General features: G+C 45.2%; 1 protein-coding gene across 2 annotated transcripts in view; it reads right to left on the reverse strand.

Moving 5' to 3' along the window:
* The window catches only part of NMT2 (N-myristoyltransferase 2), a 54,604-nt gene that overhangs the window by 17,843 nt on the left and 12,001 nt on the right, over positions 1 to 24,760 (reverse strand). For both annotated transcript variants that reach the window (XM_060162434.1, XM_060162445.1), the window contains exons 2-6: positions 8,978 to 9,113; positions 3,681 to 3,825; positions 833 to 951; positions 645 to 736; positions 405 to 521 (exon numbers count right to left, since the gene is read on the reverse strand). In XM_060162434.1, the coding sequence (XP_060018417.1) occupies positions 405 to 521; positions 645 to 736; positions 833 to 951; positions 3,681 to 3,825; positions 8,978 to 9,113 (609 nt within the window). The remainder of the gene's footprint in view (positions 1 to 404; positions 522 to 644; positions 737 to 832; positions 952 to 3,680; positions 3,826 to 8,977; positions 9,114 to 24,760) is intronic.

Below are 24,760 nucleotides of genomic sequence, written 5' to 3' on the forward strand. Positions count from 1 at the left end.
GAAAAAGAGATAGAGAAAAATACAGCTCTTTTTCTTTTGGTCACTGTTCACAACCTGTTTTTTATGAATTATTTTTAACTTTATTTTTTAGAGCACTTTTAGGTTCCCAGCAAAACAGAGCAGCAAGTACAGTTTCCATACACCTCTGCCCTCCCCACGCACACAACCTCCCTCAACATCAGCAGCCTGCATTCAGTCATTTCAAAAAGCCTATTCTAGGGGCTTCCCTGGCGGTCCAGTGGTTAGGACTCCGTGCTTCCACTGCAGGGGCCGCGGGTTCCATCCCTGGTTGGGGAGCTAAGATCCCACATGCCGCGCGGCAAGGCCAAAACCAAAAAAAAGCCTATTCTAACCACAACTCTTGGAGTAGCAATGTATCAAAACTGACAAGCTTCACTATGTACCTGTCGTAGATCCGAATGTTCGCGGGAATGGCGCTGATGAACCCCACTAGCTTTTTGTTCGAAGATACCCTGACTCCACAGTGCCACTGGAGGAGCCAGCCTGGGGGACGCAGAGCCCTGAAGTCAGTGCAGGCAAGGAAAACAGATGCGGTGAGTGTCCAGGAACACAGGGACAGACAGAGACAGGCCGACCCCCCCTCGCCCTGTCCCCAGCAAGCACACGTGACCGGCGAGACTCACCACAGCAGGAACTCGGGCGAGTAGTCAAAGCGGAACATGTTGTCGTCATCCTCCACGTAATTCTCATTCAGCAGTGTGTACAGCTCCCTGAGCTACGAGACCAAAGAAGCGTCCTGCCTGTGATGCTTGGGACCAGCGCAGAAGCAACCCACGCCAAGTCGGGGAACGAGGTCGAAGGTTTTACTCACCACTTCGGCGTTACCCAAATCTAAAGTGTCCCACATAAAGCCCTGCGGCAGGGAATACGGTTCTTGACGCACGTTTTCTTTATCAGCTTCAATTGCGCCATGAGATGTTATTACTTCATCTGGGACGGGGAGGAGGGGAAAAATAAAGACAAAAAGAGAGACGATTCAATTACAGAGTGTCCTGACGATCCAAAATGGTCAGTTACAGGAAACAAAAGCGTGCTTAGGGCTCTTGAGTTCCACATAATCCTTAAAAGTACTGTATCGTTTCAGCTGCTGCCAGTGCGAAGCAGGGTGGTTACGCAAGGTGGAGGGTAACTGCTAGGGGACCAGTTACAGGAGAAATCCTCTGTCATCCACTGGCAAACTGGACATTACGAAACAATGGTGACTTCTCAGTCTGAACTCCTAGATTACAGATTAATCATTCAGCACAACTGCCGGCGACACAGGCTTGATATGACCGCCTTAAAGATGTTTTCTGTTTAACTGCTTTTTCAACCAACGGGGGGCAAGGGCTGCAGTGACCTGACCCCTCCCAGCAAAGTTCAAAATTAATTTCAGGACTGTTTACTTCTGTCTGGGCTGCTGGCAGCACAGTTCAAGCCATCAGTATCTCCAGCGATTTCCACAAAGGCGCCCTTTCCCACTTCTTCCTCCGGAGCTTCCCAGTGAGGTTGGGATAAAATCCAAGCCCTTGACCGGGGCCACTGCTTGCCTGGCCACCGTCGACACATCTACCCAGCCCTGCCCTCAGGGCTTCGGGCCCACTGCCCTCCCTCGGACTGGGCCTCTGCCCAGAAGGCCCATCCCCGGTCTTTCACACGGCTGGCCGCTGGCATTTTTTCAGCTATAGCCTTACACATAACGTCCTCACAGCATCCTCCCCGACTAAAGCTTCTTCCTACATGGAGTATGTCCTCACCGCCCGCCCACCGTTTATCCTACTTTCCTACCACTGTTTCCCGGGTCTGCGCCCCAGTGCCTGGCATTTAGTGGGAGACACTCAATAAACATCTGCTGAATAAATGAGCTTCAGGTACAGTTATTACCATCACAGACCTTTTCACAGGGGGGAAGTCACAGGGTACCAGCCCCAAGGGGTTTCTTCTTCTCTATTTCCTAATCCCTAACTCTGCACGTTCATCTTATCTCCACTCCACCAGCTCATCCCCAAGTGAATACCTCAGGCTCCAGGGTCAGCCCTAGAAGCCAGATTCCCAGCTGTTCCCCTGGGGTTCCTTGGGAGTTGCTCAGGGCTTGTCTGATCCACATAACAACACCAGGGGCCCACCCCACGCAAGCAGCTCCAAGCAGCTGGGTGTGTTTGACTGAACTGGGACATGGCTCTGGAGAGAAACGAAGAGGCACAGTCTCCCTGACTTTCAAACGTTCTCCCCGACCTCAGGCTCCCTCTTCCACCATTAACCTGGTGTTGCCTTAACTGAGGTACGTAAAGAACATTCTAGGAACCCAAGAACACTGCAGGGATTTAGGGGAGGGGCCGAAACGAGGTGAGCGGCGGGGAGTCTTCCCAAAGAGGTGCGCTGGGGTGAGGCGCCAGCTGGAGGAGAATTTTCTCCCCTGGGCACTGACCCAAAAGCCCCCAGCAAAACTTAGCCAAACCCAATACATTCAGATCAATAAATCTACACCCCTGTAGCTAATGGCCACTCAACTCAATGTCATTTAAAATCCAGCAAATTCATTCTAGAAGGTCTTCCTCCACTACCAAATAATTTCTAGAGCCTGAAAGAAAAAAAATCAAGCAAAGATAATTGCTTTCTTCTTTCTTTCATGCTCTGAAGCTCACGATTTTGAAGCTGCTTGGCGTGGGCATGGGTGGAAAACGAAAGGTCACTTTTAAAAAGTTTGAAACCCATTATTTGAAGGCACAGAGAAGGATTGTTCCTTGCTTTATATTTGTTAAAACTGACTATGTGTACATAACTGGGCTAATAAGAGTTTGGGATGGCAACGAATACCTTCTATTATACAGATTTTGAACTGGAACTATCAAGGAAGGAAAGTATGGAAATAATATATGGAAATATGTATCTTCATATAAACGTACGACAAAGCAGCAGGTTCAGCTTGTAATACATTGAAAAACATTTTTATACATTTATATCATCTTTTTTCTGGCATAATGTGAAAGAGTAACAATGAACTTATTAAGTTTCTTTATTAATTATTAATTTAATAATTATTAAATTATTAAGTTTACAGAACCTTAAGTGGTAAAAGTTTAAGTGAAATGTGATGGAGCAAGCCGGGCACTGAGGGAAAGAGGCCTATTACAGATTTCTACACGACCCAGAGCACTTATGAAGGCCTTCACGGGGTGTCCCAATTCGCTTATTATACTGGAATGTTATCACATTGGTAATAATTAACAACATGGGTGAATGTTCAGAATCCTATTGTTAAACAGAGCAAAATTTTCCATTTCAGTAAGATATAATAGGGCAAATTTTCTGTGTCTTTTGGGATAACTGAGGTGTGAGATTGCTAAAAATTTATGCAGAAGAAAAACCACTCCATGAAGATCAGAACCAAAAAACTGGGGGTGGGTGAGACCCCTCTTATATACATATATTTAATACACTAATGTTTGAAGTGTGGGGAAATTAGATTTCTTTATAGGGACAGGAGTTAGATTAAAATTGTTGTTACTGAAAGCCAATGTCGCCACCCAACACTTATTTTAAGAAGAAAAATATGACTTTTGTGTAAATTTCGAATCTGTGGTCTAAAACAAATCATATAAGTGAAGTCAAGTCTCTTTTGTGTTTTGTTTGTTGTTAACCCAGCTTTGTTTTTTGGGGGAAAAGGCAGAAAAGCTTACTTAGTTTGGGTACCGGCTGTGTGTCCCAAAACTGGTATCTGTGTTTGGCAGCCTCATCAATGTTCCTGGCGGGGCCCTGGCATGCGGATAACAGCTCCATTGCCCTCTGGATATCCTGCAACTTCTGCATTGGAATGGTGGGATTCTACAACAGCAAAGACACACAGACACAGAATATGAGGAAGCTGCCGCTGCTCCCAAACCTGGGCAGGTCCACGTGCACCTGCACTGGAGACTACACAGCGTTCGCTGGAGAAACGCACAACCCTCCTCTAAGTCTGGCCCTTGGGCTCAAGGATGCTAACATATTAAAATATAAGCAAACGTATTAGGTTGAAGGCAACAACAGTCCTATAGCTTCAATGGGGCTCTGACAGTCTGGGAACTCTCAAGTAAACCGAACCACTCTCTGCTTCAGTTTCCCACCCATCTGCAAAGGGTCCTCGGTCCTCACCATTAATTACTCGTGCGGGCGGAGCAGCAGAGAGGAGTGCCCTGCAGCGCAAATGCTACTATCATACAGCAGCCAGTCAGACTCCAGCCTCGGCTTCACTGATGGGGTTAATGCTCGGGAGGAGCAATGTGGGGACAAAGGAAATAACTTCTAGAACGGAAACCAGGCAGACGAGGGACATTTTAGTTCATAAAAAGAAAGAAAGAGGGGGCTTCCCTGGTGGTGCAGTGGTTGAGAGTCCGCCTGACGATGCAGGGGACGCGTGTTCGTGCCCCGGTCCGGGAAGATCCCACGTGCCGCGGAGCGGCTGGGCCTGTGAGCCATGGCCGCTGAACCTGCGCCTACGGAGCCTGTGCTCCGCAACGGGAGAGGCCAGCGTAACGCAAAAAAAAAAAAAAAAAAAAAAAAAGAGAAAGAAATCTGAACTTAGTGCCGGGCTGGGAAGGAAGTGCATCAAGAAAGGACTCTCTAAGGATGCCTCCTCCTGGACCACACCCCGCCCTCTGCCAATCCTGACGCCCCCTCCAGAGGCCACGAGGATGAGCAGTTTCCTCTATGGATTCAGATCTTCTGCAACCATAAAAGCCTTTTTCCCCCAACCCAAGTGGTGGAAACAACCTCCCTTTTAAGTAATACGTATCCTCAGTCTATAAAATTGACAATGCCTTTAAATACTAAAGTTCCTTCCTCAAAGCCAATATTCCTGTCATCTCTGAAGATCCCGCAGCTCTTTTTTTTGGGGGGGGGGGCAGAAATCCCTCATGGAAAATGAGACTATAACTGAAATGAGCAAGTGGCATGGAGGACTGAATATGGAAATCAGTGAGGTTTTTTTCAACATGTGAAATTATTGATTCATTTTAGAATTTTGATGCCATGCAAAGAATACTCTTCACTGTGGGCTCAGAATTTGTTAGAAGGAGTCTCAGAGTCTTCGGTTTCCCTGTATGTCAACACCATGGGCACCAAGGAAAGGTACCATCGATCCTCAATGGTTTATTAACAGCAGCTCTGGACTTCTGTTCCGTTTTGACTCTGAAGTCTGTGGTCTGGAGCAAATCTTTGAATCTGGGAAGCCTGCTTGTTTGACCCAGTACAACAGGGTTTATTTAATACAGACCATCCTGTGGTGGCTTTACTCACTGGGTTCCCTTAAGATTCGTGCCCCTAAAATGATTCCAAGAAACAAAGTGCTGGAGTCTAACCAGAGGTAGGTTAAAGTCTTTATGTCTCCTCTTGGAAGTCTAACAGCCTCACCCAGGACTGCCACAAATTCTGTAAGCCATTCATCTTATATTTTGATTGAGGTCTGAATCATCAGGTTCATATATATCAGTTACACATACTAATTTAACAAAATAGTTTTGTTGTTCTAATTTACTGTATTTTTATATTTCTCTTGTTTGGGCCTCTTTTGAACCTCCCACACAAAAGTAACTGATTTCTAGCAAAATGAAATTTACATTCACTTGAACTCCCAACAGTGCAATCAACTAGGAGATCTGCAACTTACATAGGGTGAGAGCACAGCGTATTTCAGCTAGTAATGCTTGAACATGCACCCCTTTATCTTAAAATAGGCCAGGTAGAACCCAGTCTTACAAAAATATACCTACAGTATCTGCACCGAATTTGCCATGGTAACCCTTCTTTCCTGCTATTTGAGTTAAATCCTCTAACAGGGCTATACCAAACTCCAACCCTTTTGTAACAAACATGCATCAGCATCTTTGTTCCAAAGGAGCCAATGATGGTACCCCGTCTGCATGAAGAAGCCTTCAGAGTGGTTTCTGCCTTGGCAGGTTGACCAGCAGTCTTTACATGAAATCACCATTCATGAAATAGTCATATTCCAATGCTCACTATTAAATGCTTTTGAGGTTGATTCACAATATTATATTAGCTTCAGGTGTACAATATAGTGAGTCAATCTTTTTTTTTTTTTTTTTTTTTGCCGTATGCGGGCCTCTCACTGCTGTGGCCTCTCCCATTGCGGAACACAGGCTCCAGACGCGCAGGCTCAGCGGGGCCATGGCTCACGGGCCTAGCCGCTCCGCGGCATGTGGGATCTTCCTGGACTGGTGCACGAACCCGTGTCCCCTGCATCGGCAGGCGGACTCTCAACCACTGCACCACCAGGGAAGCCCCGTGAGTCAATATTTTTATAGATGACACTCAAAGTAGATTCAAGTAAGTACAACTTTCAAATCCATAGCGACAGAGCAGTAAGGAAAACTCAGCTATGATAAATTCTTAAACCTATCCAACCACCTACCAGAGCAGCACCACACGGGGTGTTTGGAAAGGTGAGAATGTGTGCTGACCCCGCATTAGCCTCCCACTATCATATTCTGGTGTAAGAGTCAGACATGCCTCTTTTCCTCCATATCTGTTCCTTGGGAAATACTAAACACCAACTGTACTCTTTGCCCATTATTTTCCAATTTAATACCTTGGAAAAAATGTTCAAGTCCTTCATCACTAAGAAGTGTACAAGAACCCAAATATCATTTTATTTTGGTTCTTGAGCGTAGACCGCAACATTCTCTAAACTGAAGAATCTCTAAAGGTTACTGTAAATGACGGTGTTATGTAGAGCTGACATCAGTTTCAGGGAAAGGAGCCGCAGTTTTTAAAATGCAGTGAAAAGCCCACATTAAAACAATTTTGACTTAGTCTTCATGAAAAAAGAAAAGAATTTCTCTACCATACCACGGTAGCAGTTCCTCCTGCCTTGCTTGGCTGTAGTTTCTTTTTCTTCTTTTTTTTTTTTAAATTCCAACCACCCACTCATTTTATTTTTTAAAAATTTATTGAAGTATAGTTGATTTACAATGCTGTGTTAATTCCTGCTGTACAGCAACGTGACTCAGTTATATATATATGTATTTTTTTTCATATTCTTTTCCATTGTGGTTTGTCACAGGATATTGAATATAGTTTCCTGCGCTATACAGTAGGACTTTGTTGTTTATCCATCCTACACATACTAGTTTGCCTCTGCTAATCCCCAATTCCCATTCTGTAGTTTCTTATAAGTGACCAGAGGCAGGGGAAGGGCCCTAAATCACCAGGGGTACAGGGCTGGGCAGCAGCTGATGGTGATGACAGAAAGAATAAGGAGATGGTCACAACTGCATGTAAATAACACCACGTTTGTCTGATGAAGCAACGATGAGAAATGGACAAGATATCTTGCCAGCTTACGGTGCACCTTATATGAGTTACCTTGGAACTTATGTCTGTGGATAGACTATTTATTACCAGAGAAGCAAGTTGAAAAGCTAGTGAGGGAAACTGCACTTTCTTCTCACCCCACAAAGGCAATCAGGGAAAAATTGGGGCAAGGAATTTTCCTTCCCAGTGATTCCTGGTCCTTATGTGTAAAACAGGTAACAACGACAACAAAACTACCTGCAAGACTCACTCAACGTCGTAAGATGTAAAGTTTGTGCAAGAAAAAAACCTGAGACCCCACAAAACTGGCGTAACGGTAACAACTGCCATGTATACACAGTGCTCCGCAGCAGAGGTCCCACCCCCCAGGCCACGGACTGGTACCGGCCCGTGGCCTGTTAGGAATCGGGCTGCACAGCAGGAGGCGAGTGGCGGGCGAGTGAGCGAAGCTTCATCTGTATTTACAGCCGCTCCCCATCGCTCGTGTTACCGCCTGAGCTCCACCTTCCGTCAGAATTATGGTGAGTTGTATAATTATTTTATTATATATTACAATGTAATAATAATAGAAATCAAGTGCACAATAAATGTAATGCGCTTGAATCATCCCAAAACCATCCCCCCGGCCCTGGTCCGTGGAAAAACTGTCTTCCACGAAACCGGTCCCCGGTGCCGAAAAGGTTGGGGACCGCTGCTTTACATGGTATAAAAACCACATTATAAAGATGGTCTGATTGTGACCTCATTAACAGCCTATGAGCTGGGGAGGAGGCATGTCCCCAAGCTGCAGATGAAATGAGCTTAAGGAGGGGCAGAGCCTGGCAAAGGCTCACAGCTTGAGAGCTTTGGGCAGGAACGAGCTCCTGCCATGACATCACGCAATGCCCAACTTACTTGGAGCTACAACAATCAGATGACCTCTGCTTTGTTATGCTTCGAACTCTACCCCTTTTCGCTGTGAGTTTCTGACATCGAGGGCTCTGTTTCCTTGGGCCCAGCACACGAGGTCTCTGTTCACAGCCAGGATGATGGGTGGCCCCAGGGAAGTGGCGCCTGGCATCGGCATCTCCAGAAGCATACAGAGATGCAGGGCCCAGCAGGACCACTTCTGGTTTGGTCCAAAATGGGTTACTTCCTACCCTTGGCAATAGAATTAAGAATGGCCACTGCAGACTGGTCCAAGGCAAAGTCAACGTGAGACTTACCCATGGTTGCTCCTGCTGAAACCTGCTGCCAGATGGTGCTGTGCTATTCAGGTAATTAGACACCCAGAAAAATGAAAATGTGAATATCTTCTGAACAAAAGGGAATCAAATATTAAGCGTAACTACAAAAAAAAAAAACCCCAAAAACCAGAAACTAAAATCTAACAAGGTCACCGTGAGACTTTCTTCTATGACTACAACCTATGTACTAATTCACTGAGAAAGGGGGGATGTGGGCAGAATACACACAGACATAGAAGCCCAGCACGGACCTCTTAGTTTTCTGGGTGCCAACATCAGTCCTGGGAAGGCTGTAAATACCCTGCTGTGACCACACAGTACACAGTCACGGCAACACCCTAACTACACCTCTGAGCCAACAGGGCGCTCGCCTAAGCTGCCCGGACCCGCTTTCACACACACGGGACACCACGGAGGTTAAAAGAAAACATGGTTCTCACTTTTGAAGGCGGCTGAATTTTAATCTCCTGGGAATCAGATGCCGAGTCTGACTTGGTGCCTCCGGAATTCGGTTTCTCCTTTTTTCTCTTCTGTTTCTTCTTTTTCTTTTTGGCACCCAAATCACCTCCGGGACTCCTGTTAGGAAATTCACAGGGTTTGTAAAAACAACAACAGGTCATTATGTAAAATCTGAATTGCATGAAATTAATCATTTAGGAAAAACACATGTTATACACAGGAGGGAAAAGCTACGTTAGGATGTGCAATATTCTGATTGATAAAAAAATATATATATTTGCAGATGACCAAAATATATATTTTTCATCTATATTTGGTCTTGATCCATGGTTCCTGGGTCACAGCTTCCAAACCCCTTGGAGTTTCCTAAAAGATTAGAACTTTAAGGTAGGTGTCCCTTATGTCATGTTAAGAAGGTCACTTCTCGAAGCACCTAAGGATGGGGGCAGGTCGCCAGGGGAGCCAACCCTGTGATTAGAGGGCTGGAATTTTCAATCCCACCTCCCTGACCTCCGGGAGGGGAGAGGGGCTGGAGGTTGAATCAAACACCAATGGCCAATGATGTAACCAATCAGGCCTATGTAACGAAGCCTCCATAAAAACCCAAAAGGATGGGGGTTCAGAGAGCTTCCAGGTTGGTGATTTCTCTCCAAGTGGAGGTTTGGGGACAGTGGCGCCTGGAGAGGACACGGAAGCTCTGTGTCCCTTCCCCACACCTTGCCCTGGGCACCTCTTCCATCTGACTGTTCCTGAGTTACATCCTTTTATAATAAACAGGTGATCTAGAAAGTAAATGTTTCTCTGAGTTCTGTGAGCTGCTCTAACAAATTGACCGAATCTAAGGAGGGGGGTCTTAGGAACCTCCAATCTGTAGCCTGGTCAGAAGCACATGTGACAACCTGGATTTACACCTTGGAGGGGTCGGGGGGGATAGTCTCGTGGGACTGAGCCCCTAACCTGTGGGATCTGATGCTGTCTCTGCATAGACGGTGTCAGAACTGAGATGAATTTCAGGACACCCAGCTGGCGTCTGAGAATTGCTTGGTGCTATGTGGGAACCCTCCACCCCTACCTCCCCACTGGAACTGGGTCCAGGAACCCAGAAGAATATTAGTCTACGCTCAGTCATCCTGCAGGGTTCTTAGATGTCATTTAAGCAGGAAAACTGTAGCAATAAACTCTATTTTATCGCCAAAGTCAAATAGCTTTCACAGGTATCACTGCTCCACTAACTTACTTTTAAATCAGCCTTTTCAGGGAGAGATACATGTCATAAAATATTCCATTATAAACATCTCTTGGGCACAACAAACCACTAATCTTGACACAAGAGAACCAAAGAAAGGGCATCTCTGCAGGGGGTGGCATTTTTCCTGATAAAGATTTTTATTAGAAGGATTAACAATAAAAAAACTCTATAGGAAAAAAAAAAGTTCACTGGCAAAACATTTCTGTTTGGAACCCTTGTCATATTAGAGCTATAATCTTCTGAAAGAGAAAAAGAGACACAAGGAGATTTAAAATTTCCCTTTCTTTGGGCCTACTCTCCCACAGTATTCCCAGAAGGTAAATTCAAATTTTGAGTCAGAGATTATTATTACATTATCCCCTGATGCAGGGAAAAGTGATGGAAATAAGCAATTCTGTTCTATTGTTCTTAATTAGCTCTTTCTGTTCCTATTTTCTTTCTTGAATTTTTGCCTAATTATCAAATACATATTCATTATATAAGACACAAATGTCATTAATTAACAGCCTTATAACAGGGTCCCTCAAAGGCAGCCAATAGTTCTTCTGGTATAAATTCTTCTAAAATAGCCTTTCTTCTCTAAGCATGCCTTCGTTTTTACTACGAGTAAGTTTTCAACAAAAATTGAATCTTAAACACACTATTTTGAAACTTGGCTCCTTTTCTCCTTCCACTTAACAAATGTGTCTTGGATTTCTTTCTTCCATGTCAGGATATATTGAGCTACCTCATTTCTTTTTAGCAACTGGGTAGCATTCCATTGTGTCAGTATATCATATTTTATGTAACCATTCCTACATAAAATATGCTGCTGCAAAAAAATATTCTGGTACTTACATCTTTGTGCATTCATGCTAGTTTGTCCAAAGGTGGAAATGTGAGGTCAAAGGGCATGCACATTTTTAGTTTTAGTGGATAGTTAAGCTTGCTTTACTAAATACTCTTCCAGTTTCCACTATACCAACAGTAAATCAGTTTCTGGTTCTGAATACAAGGAGCTTGGAAGTCACCACTCCATCCCAGCAGCCTGAAAAGTCAACAGTTCTTCTGAGATCCCTAAGGGTGGGAGGCAGGGACACAGGACAAACTGCTGCCCCCAAGATTGGAGAGACAGCTTCTGGGAGCAGAGACTCACGCGTGGTAACCTCTATGGGAGCCAAGGGCTCAGGCAGGAACCCCTGGACCGCAATTCACAGAGCCCTGGAGGCTACATGTGAACAAGACCCAGAGTCAGGAGCCCAGTCACAGGGTCTCCCACGCTTTTGTGAGTTCTACCCTCAGGAGCGCAGTCAGGTTCCCACAGTAGAGAGCAGAGAAAAATCCCCTCGTGCTTCTGGTAGAGGGAGGGGAAGAGGAATCATTTCTGAAAAATGCCAGACGTTCTGTGCTTAACAAGGTCTGTCCTCAGCAGAAACTAGTCAACCAGAGCCTAAGCAGCTGGGCTACGGTCAGAGCTTAACTAATCTGGGGAAAAGAAATGACTGACTCCAGCCCCCGTTAGCCATCCTGTTCACATTTGTGAGCTCACGGTCCAGAGGCGCAGGATCACTGAAAGACTGAGGCCGGATCACAGGACCCCGCAATGCCTCCCGCCCCACACGCCTCACCACCGCATGACCAAAGGCCTACTTACAGCAGTTCCTTTCACCCAGGACATCATGTCTGGCTATCAAGAAAAAACTACAAGGCATTCCAAAAGGCCAAAAACACGCCTGGGAAAGATACAGCAAGCATCAGAGCCAGACGTGGCAGGGACGGTGGAATGATCAGGCATGGGATTCGAAACAACTCTGATTAATATGCTAAGGGCTCAAATGCACAAAGTAGACAGCACGTGAGAACAGACGGGCGATGTAAGCAGAGATGGAAATCCTAAGAAAGAACCGAGAAGAATCAAAAACGCTGCAACAGAAATGAAGAATGTCTTTGATGGGCTTATTGGTAGACTGGACGTGGCTGAGGAAAGAATCTCTGAGCTTGAGGATACAGCAGTGGAAACCTCAGAGACCCCCCTAAACCTGAAAAGCAAAGAGAACAAAGATGGAAAAAACAGAACAGAACATCCGAGGACTGTGGGAAAACTACAGAGAGTATAACATATGTGTAATGGGAGAACCAGAAGGAGAAGAGAGGAAGAAATGGAAGAAATACTTGAAACAATAATGACTGGGGATTTCCCCAAGTCAAAAGCAGGTGCTAACCCACAGGTCCAAGAAGCTCAGAGAACACCAAACAGGATAAATGCCCCTAAAATGGCATCTTGGCAAATCATTCTCAAACTACAGAAAATCAAAGATGAAAAGAGCCGGAGAGGAAAAATTACCTTACCTGTAGAAGAACAAAGGACCAAACAGTAAATGAGAACAGCAATTTCCCTATGTCTTTGCCAGCACTGAAATATAACCATTCTTTTTCATACCTGACAATCTGATAGGTAGAAAAAATTTCACTGTAGATTTAATGTTCCTTTAGTTAACCAGGGGTGAGGCTACATATCTTTTTTTAAAAATAAATTTATTTATTTTATTTATTTATTTTTGGCTGCGTTGGGTCTCTGTTGCTATGTGTGGGCCTTCTCTAGTTGCATGAGCCAGGGCTACTCTTCACTGCAGTGCGAGGGCTTCTCATTGCAGTGGCTTCTCTTGTTGCGGAGCACAGGCTCTAGGCGCGCGGGCTTCAGTAGTTGTGGCACGTGGGCTCAGTAGTCGTGGCTCGCGGGCTCTAGAGCGCAGGCTCAGCAGTTGCGGTGCACGGGCTTAGTTGCTCCGCGGCATGTGGGATCTTTCCGGACCAAGGATTGAACCCGTGTCCCCTGCATTGGCAGGCGGATTCTCAACCACTGTGCCACCAGGGAAGCCCTACATATCTTTTTATATGTTTACAGAGCATTTATATTTTTCCACGAATAGCTCATTCATATTCTTTTTCCATTAGCCATCTTAAAAAACAATGATTTGTAGGTGCCCTTTATAAAAGCATGGATAGAACTTGTCATTTATTAAGAATTTTTACTTTGGGCACTTTAATCTCATTTAATCCTCACAACAGGCCTATGAGAGATACTACCCTCTGCTTATATTCCATTGCCTAGTTTGTTGTCCATTGTTTAGACTGTAAATACACAGTTTAGTTTTTAGCATTCCACTTAATTTATGGTATTTTTTTCCTGTACAGACAATTAAAAATTTTATGGGGTCTAATACTTAAAATTTTTCCCTTGTGGTTTTTTGGCTTTCAAATCTTGCTTAGAAAGTCTTCCCAATTCCAAAATTACATAAGTATCCTTCTGTAACTTTTTCTCTTTTAGCTTTATGACTTTTGGGGAAAAATATTTAGCTTTCTAATTCATTTGGAATAAAGTGTGTAGAATGTGAAGTCCTGTATTCCTACTTTCCAAAAGTACGTTTCAAATACAAGAAAGCCCCTTTATAACACAGCTTGTTATTACAGGGGCCACACTGAGCGCCCAAAGACTAACAAGCAGATACAATAAGAGAGGCGGAAGTGCCTATCGTATCGTATCGCTGGATACGATTGCATGGCAAGGCCTTGTTGCCAGACACTGCTCCGGGTGCAAGCGGTTTCGAAATATGTCTGCCAATTCTTTGATGCTTCTCCCATCGAGAGGTGGGGGTCTCTTTCCCTCCTCTTGAGTCTGGGCAGGCTCGTCACTTGCTCGTAACGCAGTGTAAGTGACACTACATGACTTCTGAGACTAGGTCACAAAAGACCACGCACTTTCCACATGGCTCCCTTGGGATGCTCAAGTCTGGGGGCAGCCAGGAGCCACGTAAGAGGTCTGACTGCCCTGAGACCACCCGCTGAAGCCACGGGAGGGAACCCTCATGAATGCCCAGCGTGGTCAAGTCTGCAGAAGACTCCAGCCCAAGGCAACATCCGTCTGTAAGCGCACAAGAGACCCTGGATGAGGAACTGCCTTTCCCAGCCTCCTCACCCACCGGATCTGCAAGCCTGATAAAGCAACGTTGTTTTGTGTCACCAGGCCTGTAACGGTGCTGCATGCAGCAATATAACTCAGCCAGATACGTGGGGTGTGAAAGTGGAGGGCTGCTGTAACTAAAACCCGAAACACGCGGCCCTGGCTTTCAGACCAGATGGAAAGAGCCTGCGGCGACTGTAAGCAGAAGCCTGACGGTCTCAAGGAGCCTGGTTGTGAGGGCCTGGGAAAATAAAGGAAGTGATATGGGAAGATCGACGGAAGGGGACCCCCGTTATATAGTAGAGGAATGTTAATAAAACTGCCGCCAGAGATAACGTGGGAAATAGAGAATGGACGTAATGAGCATGAAAATCTAAAACGATTTCTGGGAAGAAGGCTGAAATCGTGCTGGCTTCTCCCAGCTGTGAAAATGAGAGCAGAGAGACATTAACTCAAGAATGAGCTTCTCAGCAGTTGAGAGGAAGTTAGAGAATACACGAGCCCAGGCAGGGCTTGCTAGACTCAAAATTAAACTGTCCCTCATCCCCAGCAACCCCAGAAGGCAAAGGCTGTACATATTAAGAAATGGTCTCAGGACAGAAAGTCAAACCTGGAATTCAGCTGTGGTCAGGACCTCAGAAAATCTTCAAGGTGGTGTTCCATAGACCATTTCAAACAGACAAAACACCCTCTCGGTTTCTGAAGGATGTGCCTCTTCTATTCTGTCTCTAAACAGTACAGCTTCTAAATCTTCTGGACATTCAGCCTCACATAAAGACCAAGGTAGAGAAAAGCTTATCTTGAAGAAGAGGTTGGTGGGTGTGGCTTTTGTGCAGTACAGTGGTCCCCAACCCCCGGGCTGCAGACTGGTACCCGTCTGCAGCCTGTTGGGAACTGGGCCACACTATTAGAGGTGAACAGCTGGTGAGAGAGCGAAGCTTCATCTGCCACTCCCCATTGCTTGCATTACCGCCTGACGCATCCCCCCACCCCTCCCCGTCCGTGGAAAAACTGTCTTCCATGAAACTGGTCCATGGTGCCAAAAAGGTTGGGGACAGCTGGATTATACATTGAAACAGGAAGTCCAGTACATTTTTTAAAGAATTACACCAGCTTGAAAGAGACAGAACAGGACAAAATGCAAAGAGGCCTTTGGACACTCAGCCTTTTACAGGCAGGAAGCAGACAGAGAAGGTCACTCACTCAGATGCAAAGTCATCTTTTCTTTTGGAAGGAGGATTTAAAGGGCAGAACCCACAGCCCACGGGACAGGAGAGCAGCTCCTGAAGATTAGGACTGAACTCAAACCAAGGGACTGGCGACAGGTTCCTGGCTGGATTTCAGAACTGCTATGGACCACTGGCTGTGCTGTGCTACTTCCCCCTTTTTGAATGGAACCACCACCGTGGCTCCCCTACACCTGTCCACCCTTCCACAATGGGCATGTGGGGAGCAGACAACATACCTGCTCATTTTAGAGGTATTGAGATGGACTCTGAGGGCCCTCATCCACCTAGACTTGGTTTAGATGATGAGATCCTGCACTTCAAGCCTGAGCCTCATATATAAGCTGAAACGCGATATGATTTGCAGGAGAGCCTCAGGGAGGGTAAATGTATTCTACTTGGGGGAGAATGTGCATACTTTTAATGGCCAGAAGATGGACTGTGGTAGTTTTCAATACATCCTCAAATTTTTTAGAGACTCCTCCCAATGAACGATGGAATCTAGCTCCCCTCCCCTTGAATGTGGATGGGCTTGTGACTCACAACCAATCATTCACAACAAATGTGTCAATATATGACTTCCCAGTCTAGGTGAGAAGCTCCCACCCACTTCTAGAGGTGTGCATGCTGGTGAGGCCACATGGGTGGGCTCTAGTCAACAGCCAGCATGGACGGACAGTCATGTGAGTGAGCCCCCCCTGGGCGTCCACTGCAGGGGAGCCTGCAGCTGACTGAAGCCTCAGCTGAAATCTGACTGTGACCCCATGAGATCCCCAGCCAGAACTCCCTCCAGCCATGCCCTTTCCAAATTCCTAACCCACAGAATCTGTGAGCCTAATAAAATGGTTGCTGGCTTATTAAACAGCAAGCTACTGGAACATCAAGATACAGCAATGAACAAAGCAACATCCTGCCCTATGGAGCATATATTCTTAAGACAACACACAGATGGGAGGCTTATGGGAAATTAAACGAGGCGGAGCCTGCACAGTGTGTAGCTTAGCGTCTGGCATGGAGTAAGCCAATCAATAACTGATAGGTACTGTTCTTATTACACATTTAGGCATGTTGTTTCCTCTGCCAGGACACCCTTCTCTCCTTCATTTCCTGGCAGATTGCTTTTCGTTCAAGATTTAGGCCAAGACAATAGACACATCAAAGGATGCTCCACATTGCTAATTATTAGAGAAATGCAAATCAAAACTACAATGAGGTATCACCTAACACCGGTCAGAATAGCCATCATCACAAAATCTACAAACAATAAATGCTGGAGAAGGTGTGGAGAAAAGGGAACCCTCCTACACTGTTGGTGGGAATGTAAGCTGGTGTAGCCACTGTGGAAAACAGTATGGAGGTTCCTCAGAAAAATAAAAATAGAGTTGCCATATGATCCAGCAATCCCACTCCTGGGCATATATCCAGACAACACTATAACTCAAAAAGGTACATGCACCCCTACGTTCATAGCAGCACTATTCACAATAGCCAATATGTGGAAACAACCTAAATGTCCATTGACAGATGAATAAAGAAGATGTGGTATTCCATATATACAATGGAGTACGACTCAGCCATAAAAAGAATTAAATAAAGCCATTTGCAGCAACATGAATGGACCTAAAGATTATCATACTAAGTGCAGTAAGTCAGAAAGAGAAAGACAAATACCATATGATATCACTTATATGTGTAATCTCAAATATGACACAAATGAACCTACCTATGAAACAGAAACAGAATCATGGACATAGAGAACAGACACGTGGTTGCCAAGGGGGAGGGGGTTAGGGGAGGGCTGGGGTGGGAGGTTGGGGTCAGCAGATGTAAACTGTTATATATAGAATGGATAAACAACAAGGTCCTACTGTACAGCACAGAGAACTGTATTCAATATCCTGTGATAAACTATAATGGAAAAGAAAAAAAAAGAATGTATATGTATATACGTATAACTGAATCACTTTGTTGTATAGCAGAAATTCACACAACGTTGTACATCAACTACACTTCAAAAAAAAGATTTAGGCACGCTCAAAACCCAGTGCTCTTACCTCTTTCCCCACTAGATTGTAAGCTGCCTAAGAACAGAAGGTCTCCCATTTCTTTAAAAAACGTGTGAAATAATAGAGAAAATATCTATTGGTCTTTGACCCCAGTCCCTGGCACAGAGCTCCTAAAACCCTGGGAATTTCCTGGGAGCGAGCAGTGTCTTTGGTTCCAGTGTGGTGCCTCTGCGTGGGCTCCTGGATGGTCACCACAAAGACCAAGCCATGATCAGAAGCCTGACATTTTCAGCTCCGTCCCCAGTTCTCCAGAGAGGGGAGAGGGGCTGGAAATGGAGTTAATGATCGATCGTAAGCCTTCACAGAAGTCCCCGGAAGTGCAGGGTTCAGAGAGCTTCCAGGCTGGTGATCACGTGGAGGTGTCGGGAGGGTGGTGCCCGGACAGGGCATGGACACCCGTCCCCCGCACACCTCGCCCATCTGGGTGTTCATCTCCATCCTTTACCACGTTCTTTCACAATCAACTGGTGAACAGTAGAAAGTGTTTTCCTGAGTTCTGTGGATTCAAATTAATCGAATCCGAGGAGGGGATCTTAGGAAACTCCAATTTGTAGCTGATCGGTCAGAAGCACAGGTGACAACCTGGACTTAGCATTGGCATCTGAAGTGGGGAGAGGGCAGTCTGGCAGGACTGAGCCCTCAAACTGTGGGATCTGACGCTGCCTCCAGGCAGAAAGTGTCAGAATCGAGTTATATGGTAGGACCCCAGCCCATGCTAGCGCTGCAGGAATGCTTGGTGTGGGGAGGCGCCAACGCCTGGTGTCCGAAGCGCTGAGGGTGACAGCAGTGAGAGTCAGGAGAACACAGAAGGAGAACTGGGGTTTTCCTACTCAGGTGAACACTATCTGTGCTCACCGATATTTCTGAATTCCCCTCCTGTGGACGTTCCAGAGGATGACGCATACACTCCGCATCCCACCCCACCCCCAAGTGAGAAAAGTAGGCCCAAGCAGGCTGAGCCAATGGAAGTTGAGGATGGAACAGGTGCTGCTGCCAGGTGAGAGCACGTGAGGGCCGCCACACCTTCTGCTTTGCTGACTTCCCCTCCCAGCGAGCCCCAGGGCCTTGTCAAGATGACGCATCGGGAGGGGATGGGCCTCCTTCAGCTGAGGCCCGAGAGGCCTCTGAGGAGTAGAGGTCCCCACACGCTGCGTGTAGTGCCGGGGGAGACCAAGTTTTGCTGACTTAATGTGACAGAATTGTGGGCTTGGTCTTTACCACTTAGAGGATCCCAAGGGCCAGCCTCATCACCCACAATCTACGTCACAGACAGACAGGCAGTTATTCATGTGTTAAAATCAGAAAACTTTCTGAGTTAAAGTAATTCATTCCTCTGTAGAGTCAAAGCATGAAAGCCATGTTCAATAGTGAGAAAAAGTGTTTAAAAGACAAGCGCATGAGCTATAGATTCGTGTTTCCCTCTTCTCCCTAATCCTGGAATAGAAACTAGTGTTCATTTTTGGAGATACGAAAAGACCCCGCCAAGTGGCACCCTCATGGTCTAAAAACAGTAATGCATTCCCACCCCCAAATGAGCAGTTTGTTTCCATCAGTAGAATCAAATCTGTACTATGTATTGTGATGTTTATGTTTAAAATCATCTAGTAGTTAAGGACTTCCATAAATATCTGACTAGCAATTGGGCTTAAACAAACATATCACAGCCAGATACCAGAGCTAGAAATATGCCATGGATAGTATGGTTTTGTACATTCTCTGATTTGGGAGTCTGACTATTTCGGGTTTTCCTCCCTCAGTGTTCCCAGGGTTGGCACCTCATAAAGTGGTGAACTTGCTGTGCTGCGCTTATGATTTATGTGCGCATTTGTGTCAGTGTGTGCAGGGTACAGAAGAAAACTATTCCTATGTGCATCCCTAAGGTCGCTAATGATTTAATGCCTGACACTAGTAGATTTTTATAACAAATGTTTGTTGAATGAATGAATAATCCTTGGGGTAGCTCCAATCACACACTGCCAGGAAGGAGAATATCTCTGAAAGCTACAATTCTCCCTACCTGCATGGTAAAGTTGATTGCAGCCTATTATCATGTATTTACTGAGCCATCTAGTATGTGCTCAGCACTGTGTTGGGTGCAGGGGAAGGGTGGAAGGGGTCTAGCCTCAAAGACACTAGAATTTGGGAATCAGAGCTGACCGGCATACCACTAGTCCCTCACTACGACAACTGCAACCAAAAAAGATAATAACAAGTGTTGGCAAGGATGTGGAGAAACTGGAACCCTCACACACTGCTGGTGGGAATGGAAAATGGTGCAGGCGCTTTGGAAACAGCCTGGCAGTTCCTCAAAACGCTAAACAAAGATTTACCACATGACTTAGCAGTTCCACTCCTAGGTCTACAACTAAGAGAAATGAAAATATTTGTGCACACAGTCACTTGTATACAGATGTTCATAGCAACATTCTTCATAACTGCCAAAAAGTATAAACCACCCAAATATCCATCAACTGATAAATGAATAAAGAAAATGTGGTATATCCATATAATAAATATTAATTCAGCAATAAAAAATTGTAAATAAAAAAAAGTATTGATACATGCAACAACACAGATGAGCTGTGAAAACATTACACCAAATGAAAGAAGCCAGTCACAAAGGAGGGATGCGGAGTTTCAGTCTGGGGTGACGAAAATGTTCTAAAATTGATTGCGGTGATAGTTGTACAACTCTGTGAATATACTGAAAGCCGCTGGATTGTACACTTTAAATGGGTGAATCACAGGGTATGTGAACTACATCTCATCAGAGCTGTTGAAAAAGTGGCAGGTGGAAATTCCTGTCCCCGGGGGGTGATAAGATACTGCAAAGGGCTCAGGATAATAGAGGAAAATCCCAGCTCAAGAAGATCCTTCTTCGAAATCTGATGAAGAAAAAGATTCAGACTCTTAAGTGCCTGAGGCTGATTACTGAGTCCCAGACATTTAACCATGGAAATCATGCAGCCCTTTTACAAAGATCTCTTGCCTCTTTAAGAACAGAAGTTCCATTTCCCACCTCCCCAAGAATTCGTACAAAAAACCCATAAGGAAAAGCCTCTCCGTTTTGCTACCCCAGGAAGGAAAGATACTTCCGTCTGTGCCTAAAGAGAATCTTTGGCACATTCAAACCCCAAGTGCAAACCAACAAACTCCTTGTCAGCCACGGAAATGTCAAACTAAATTTAATAAGCACATCCAGGAAATCTCTTCAAAGATATATTCAGGGATTCTGCAGACAGGACTTAATGGAATGAGCAAAGTAACACATTTTACAGGAAACTGTAAACGTTTTACAGTTGCCCCAGGAGAAACGAGTGAGAGAGAGACCGCCAGCTGCCCACAAAGATCCATCCCCCCTTCGTCCGGGAGCTCACAGCGTGTCAGCGAAACCACACTTCCCCACCGCTGGTAGTCAGGTGCGGCCATGTGGCTGAGTCCCAGCCAGCGGGATGGGAGTGGACGCGAGCCTGCCGCTTCCTGCTGGCCCAGACAGGCTCCGGGGCTGCTCCTCCAGGCTCCCCCTCCCCTGGGCCGACTGAAGGCAGGTATAGGATGAGACAGTAGAGGACGGCAGAACCACGTGACAGGAGGAGGCAGCCTCTGATGGACAGGATAAAGGGAAGTTCCCTCGCCATCCACTTGAACACCTGTCTGGGACTGTCCCATCAATACGGAAAAAAACTGGGACTTCCCTGGTGGTCCAGTGGTTAAGACTCCGCGCTTCCACTGCAGGGGGTGTGGGTTCCATCCCTGGTCGGGGATCCCACGTGCCGCATGGTGTGGCCAAAAAAAAAGGAGAGAACTTCCATCATGTTGAGCAGTGACACCATAGGGTCCACCACAGGGTTACAGCAGCTTAGCCTGTCGTAACTAATATATTAATTTTAAGAGCTCGATTCACGGTATGCAAACCCCAAAGATAAGAAAAAATTTAGATTTCACAGGATTCCACCAGAGAGATCGCTTAGCTCCTCCCCACAAGGACCATTAGTAGTTTGATATTATAATCATTTTACAAAATTTTCCCCCTTGATTTCCAACTTGCTGCATAGAAAATGGTGGGATTATAGGTGATTTTAATCGCTGCTGTATTTTCATGCATTTTCTAAGTTGTCTATAAAAACCACAATGCCTCTGCAACTAAAACATTATCAAGATACAACAGAGCTCAAGAACAGATAAACAGATCAAAGAAATGGAGTAGACAGACCAGTTACAACTCACGGCATACAAGAACTTGATATATGATAATGATTACATCATGAATCAGTAGTGAAAGCATAAAGTTTTAAATAGATAGTATCAGAAAAACTGACTTTCTATACAGAAAAAATTAAATTAGTTTGCTACTACCCAAGAATCACAAAAACAAATTCCAAATAAGTTAAATACCCAAACGTGGAAAACAAAACCAAAGGCGGTGATTAAGGCAATGATTAAGACCAAAGGCAGTGATTTTTGTTGGTTTTGCTAACATCTATCCATGCCTAGTACAGCGTCTGGCATATATGGTCAAATAAATATCTGTTGAATGAATAAGCAGAAGAATGACAATAACTTCATAATGTCAGTGAAGAAAAGAATTCCTTAAATAAGGACCCAAAAGTACAAACCGTAAGATAAAAAGGGGTAACTTGACTACATCAAAGTTAAATATTTTGTGGCAAAGTGATTATAGACAAAATTTTAAAACTACAGAAGTAGGGGAGGTATTTATAAAGCACATGATAAAATATTAAGCCAGAACATATAAAAAGCTCTTTTCCCATTCACATTTTATCTCCAGCATAGTATAGACCGGCAACATAATATCCGGGTCAAGACTGCAGGCATTAGCTAGATTCAGACCACCTGGTTTTGAATCCTGGCTCCACTACTTCCTAGCTGTGTGACTTGGAATATTTTACTTAACCTCTCTGTGCTTCAGTTTCCATACCTGCAAAAGGATGAAGCTTTCAACGAATGGTGTTACAAAAATTGTCAGGATAAAATGAGCTAATGCATTAGTATCAATAGTTGTCAAAGAGAAATCACTCAGTCAATGCTAGCTATTATTATGATTATCCTGCTTTACTTTTCTTCATATAACTTATCGCTAGCTAAAAACGTATTATTTATTTGTCTTCCTCTGACTAGAACATAAGATCCATAAGACAGCCTTTTCCGTTGTATTCTTAGCACCTAAAACAGTGTCTGAGGTATAAAATAAATATTTGCTGGGTGAATGAGAAATCAATGCAAAAATCAATAGGAAGACAAAACACTGAGAGAAGAATGGGCTGAGGATACGAATAAATGATTCACAAAAGAGGAAACCCTAACAGCCAATAAACTTATGAAAGGATGCTCAACCTCACCAGCAGCAAGGAAACTGAAAATGAAACCCACTTCAGATTCTACTTTTTATCCACTGACTCACCAAACGTTTTCAAGTCTAATAATATCAGAAGAATGTGAGGAAAGGTAATATTTATATAATGCTGGTACAAGCAATTTGGAAACAATCTGGCATCCCCACCATAACTATCATCCACATCATCACTATCATCATCACCATCACCACCACCATCAACATCACCACCATCATCACTCCCACCATCATTACCACCATCATCACCATCATCACCATCATCACTGTCACTGTCATCATCATCACGGTCATTGTCAGAGCAGCTAACACTTTAGTGCACTCACCGTGTAAGCACCTTATATATATCAACCTTGTAAATTGTCACAACAACCTTGTGAGGTTAAGTCCTACAATTATAGTTAATCCCATTTTATAGAAGAGGAAACTGCAAGACATAGAGGTTAAGTAACTTGCTGAAAATCACAGCTAAATAATGGCAGAGCCAAGGACTCAAATCAGCCAATCAGGCTCCAGGATTCAGGTAATTACTACAATATATCATCTCTCGTTTATGCGTTTCCACTGGATGAATATCTGTTTAGATATTCACTGGCAATCTTGAGGTCTTCTTTGGGGAATGACCTCTTCTTTTGTGAACACTTTTTTTTTTTCTTTTTTTTTTGCCGTACGCGGGCCTCTCACTGTTGTGGCCTCTCCCGTTGCGGAGCAACAGGCTCCGGAAGCGCAGGCTCAGCAGCCATGGCTCACGGGCCCAGTCTCTCTGCGGCATGTGGGATCTTCCCGGACCAGGGCACGAACCCGTGTCCCCTGCATTGGCAGGCGGACTCTCAACCACTGCGCCACCAGGGAAGCCCCTGTGAACACTTTTTATTAGCCTAGTTGTCTTTTATTGAATGGTAACAGATCTTTAGTGTGTGTGTGTGTGTGTGTGTGTGTGTGTGTGTGTGTTTAGGTGTAGGTGTGTATGTGTGTTCTGTTTGGGATACCAAATCACTTTATTTAGAGGGAAATGCACTACCCAGGAGAGAAAATACATGAGGCAGTTTTGGCACAGTTTATGAAAAAGGTAACCCAAAGCAGCATCACAGTGCCCAGGCGATGGAAGAGAACTCACAGCCACAGCTGCGGGGCAGGTCGCTGCGGCAGACTCAAACTCTCCTGGGTACTGGCCACAGGCTGTTCTCATGCTGGACTGGGGCACCATCTGATACAAGCTGATCACCCAGCCGCCCAACTCAAGAATGGATTTTATCTATAGTTCAGGTTCTTGAAGGCCCACGAGTGAGTCTGTTTTGTCCGTGGCTCATGTGTGGGACTCCAGTCACGACTTCTTCACCCGCTTCCTGCACAAGCGTGATGCACAGTTCAGAGCAAGAAGCTAAACTTGCCGCTGTCATCACCTGGCTTTGTCACGGCCTGATCTCCAGCAGGATTTCAGCCACCTCTTCAACGCGGGAGCTTCATCCCTTGCTCTGTACCTTCCTTCCCCTCCTGGGGCTGATGGAGGAAACACCTGTCAGAAGTTCTTTAAAGCCACATCATCTCTGGTCAAAGCAGTACGTCACGGAGAAGCCCTTGGAGGGTTCCGAGCTCAAAGCTGCCCTAGAAGTTTATGATCAGTGAGGGGTGGAAACCTGACAATGATCCTTATCATTATAAAGGTCAGCCAAGGAGGCAGGCAGCGGTAGCTACTGAGGCTGGAGCATTGGGTAGAGGTCACGGTAGGACCAGCCAACAATTCCAATATTTCCATGGGTGTCAGCAGCAGAGGGTGGCTGGCTCCCGGCAGTGGCTGACCAATAAGCCCTGAGCAATCCAGGCCCAGCTGGAGTAGGACCTAGATGATTCCCTTTGCTAGCTTCTGGTCTAGAGTTTGCTAACCAATTCCCCTTTTTTAGATATTGGGCTG

The sequence above is a fragment of the Lagenorhynchus albirostris genome, chromosome 1, assembly GCF_949774975.1.
Source record: "Lagenorhynchus albirostris chromosome 1, mLagAlb1.1, whole genome shotgun sequence".
Taxonomy (NCBI): domain Eukaryota; kingdom Metazoa; phylum Chordata; class Mammalia; order Artiodactyla; family Delphinidae; genus Lagenorhynchus; species Lagenorhynchus albirostris.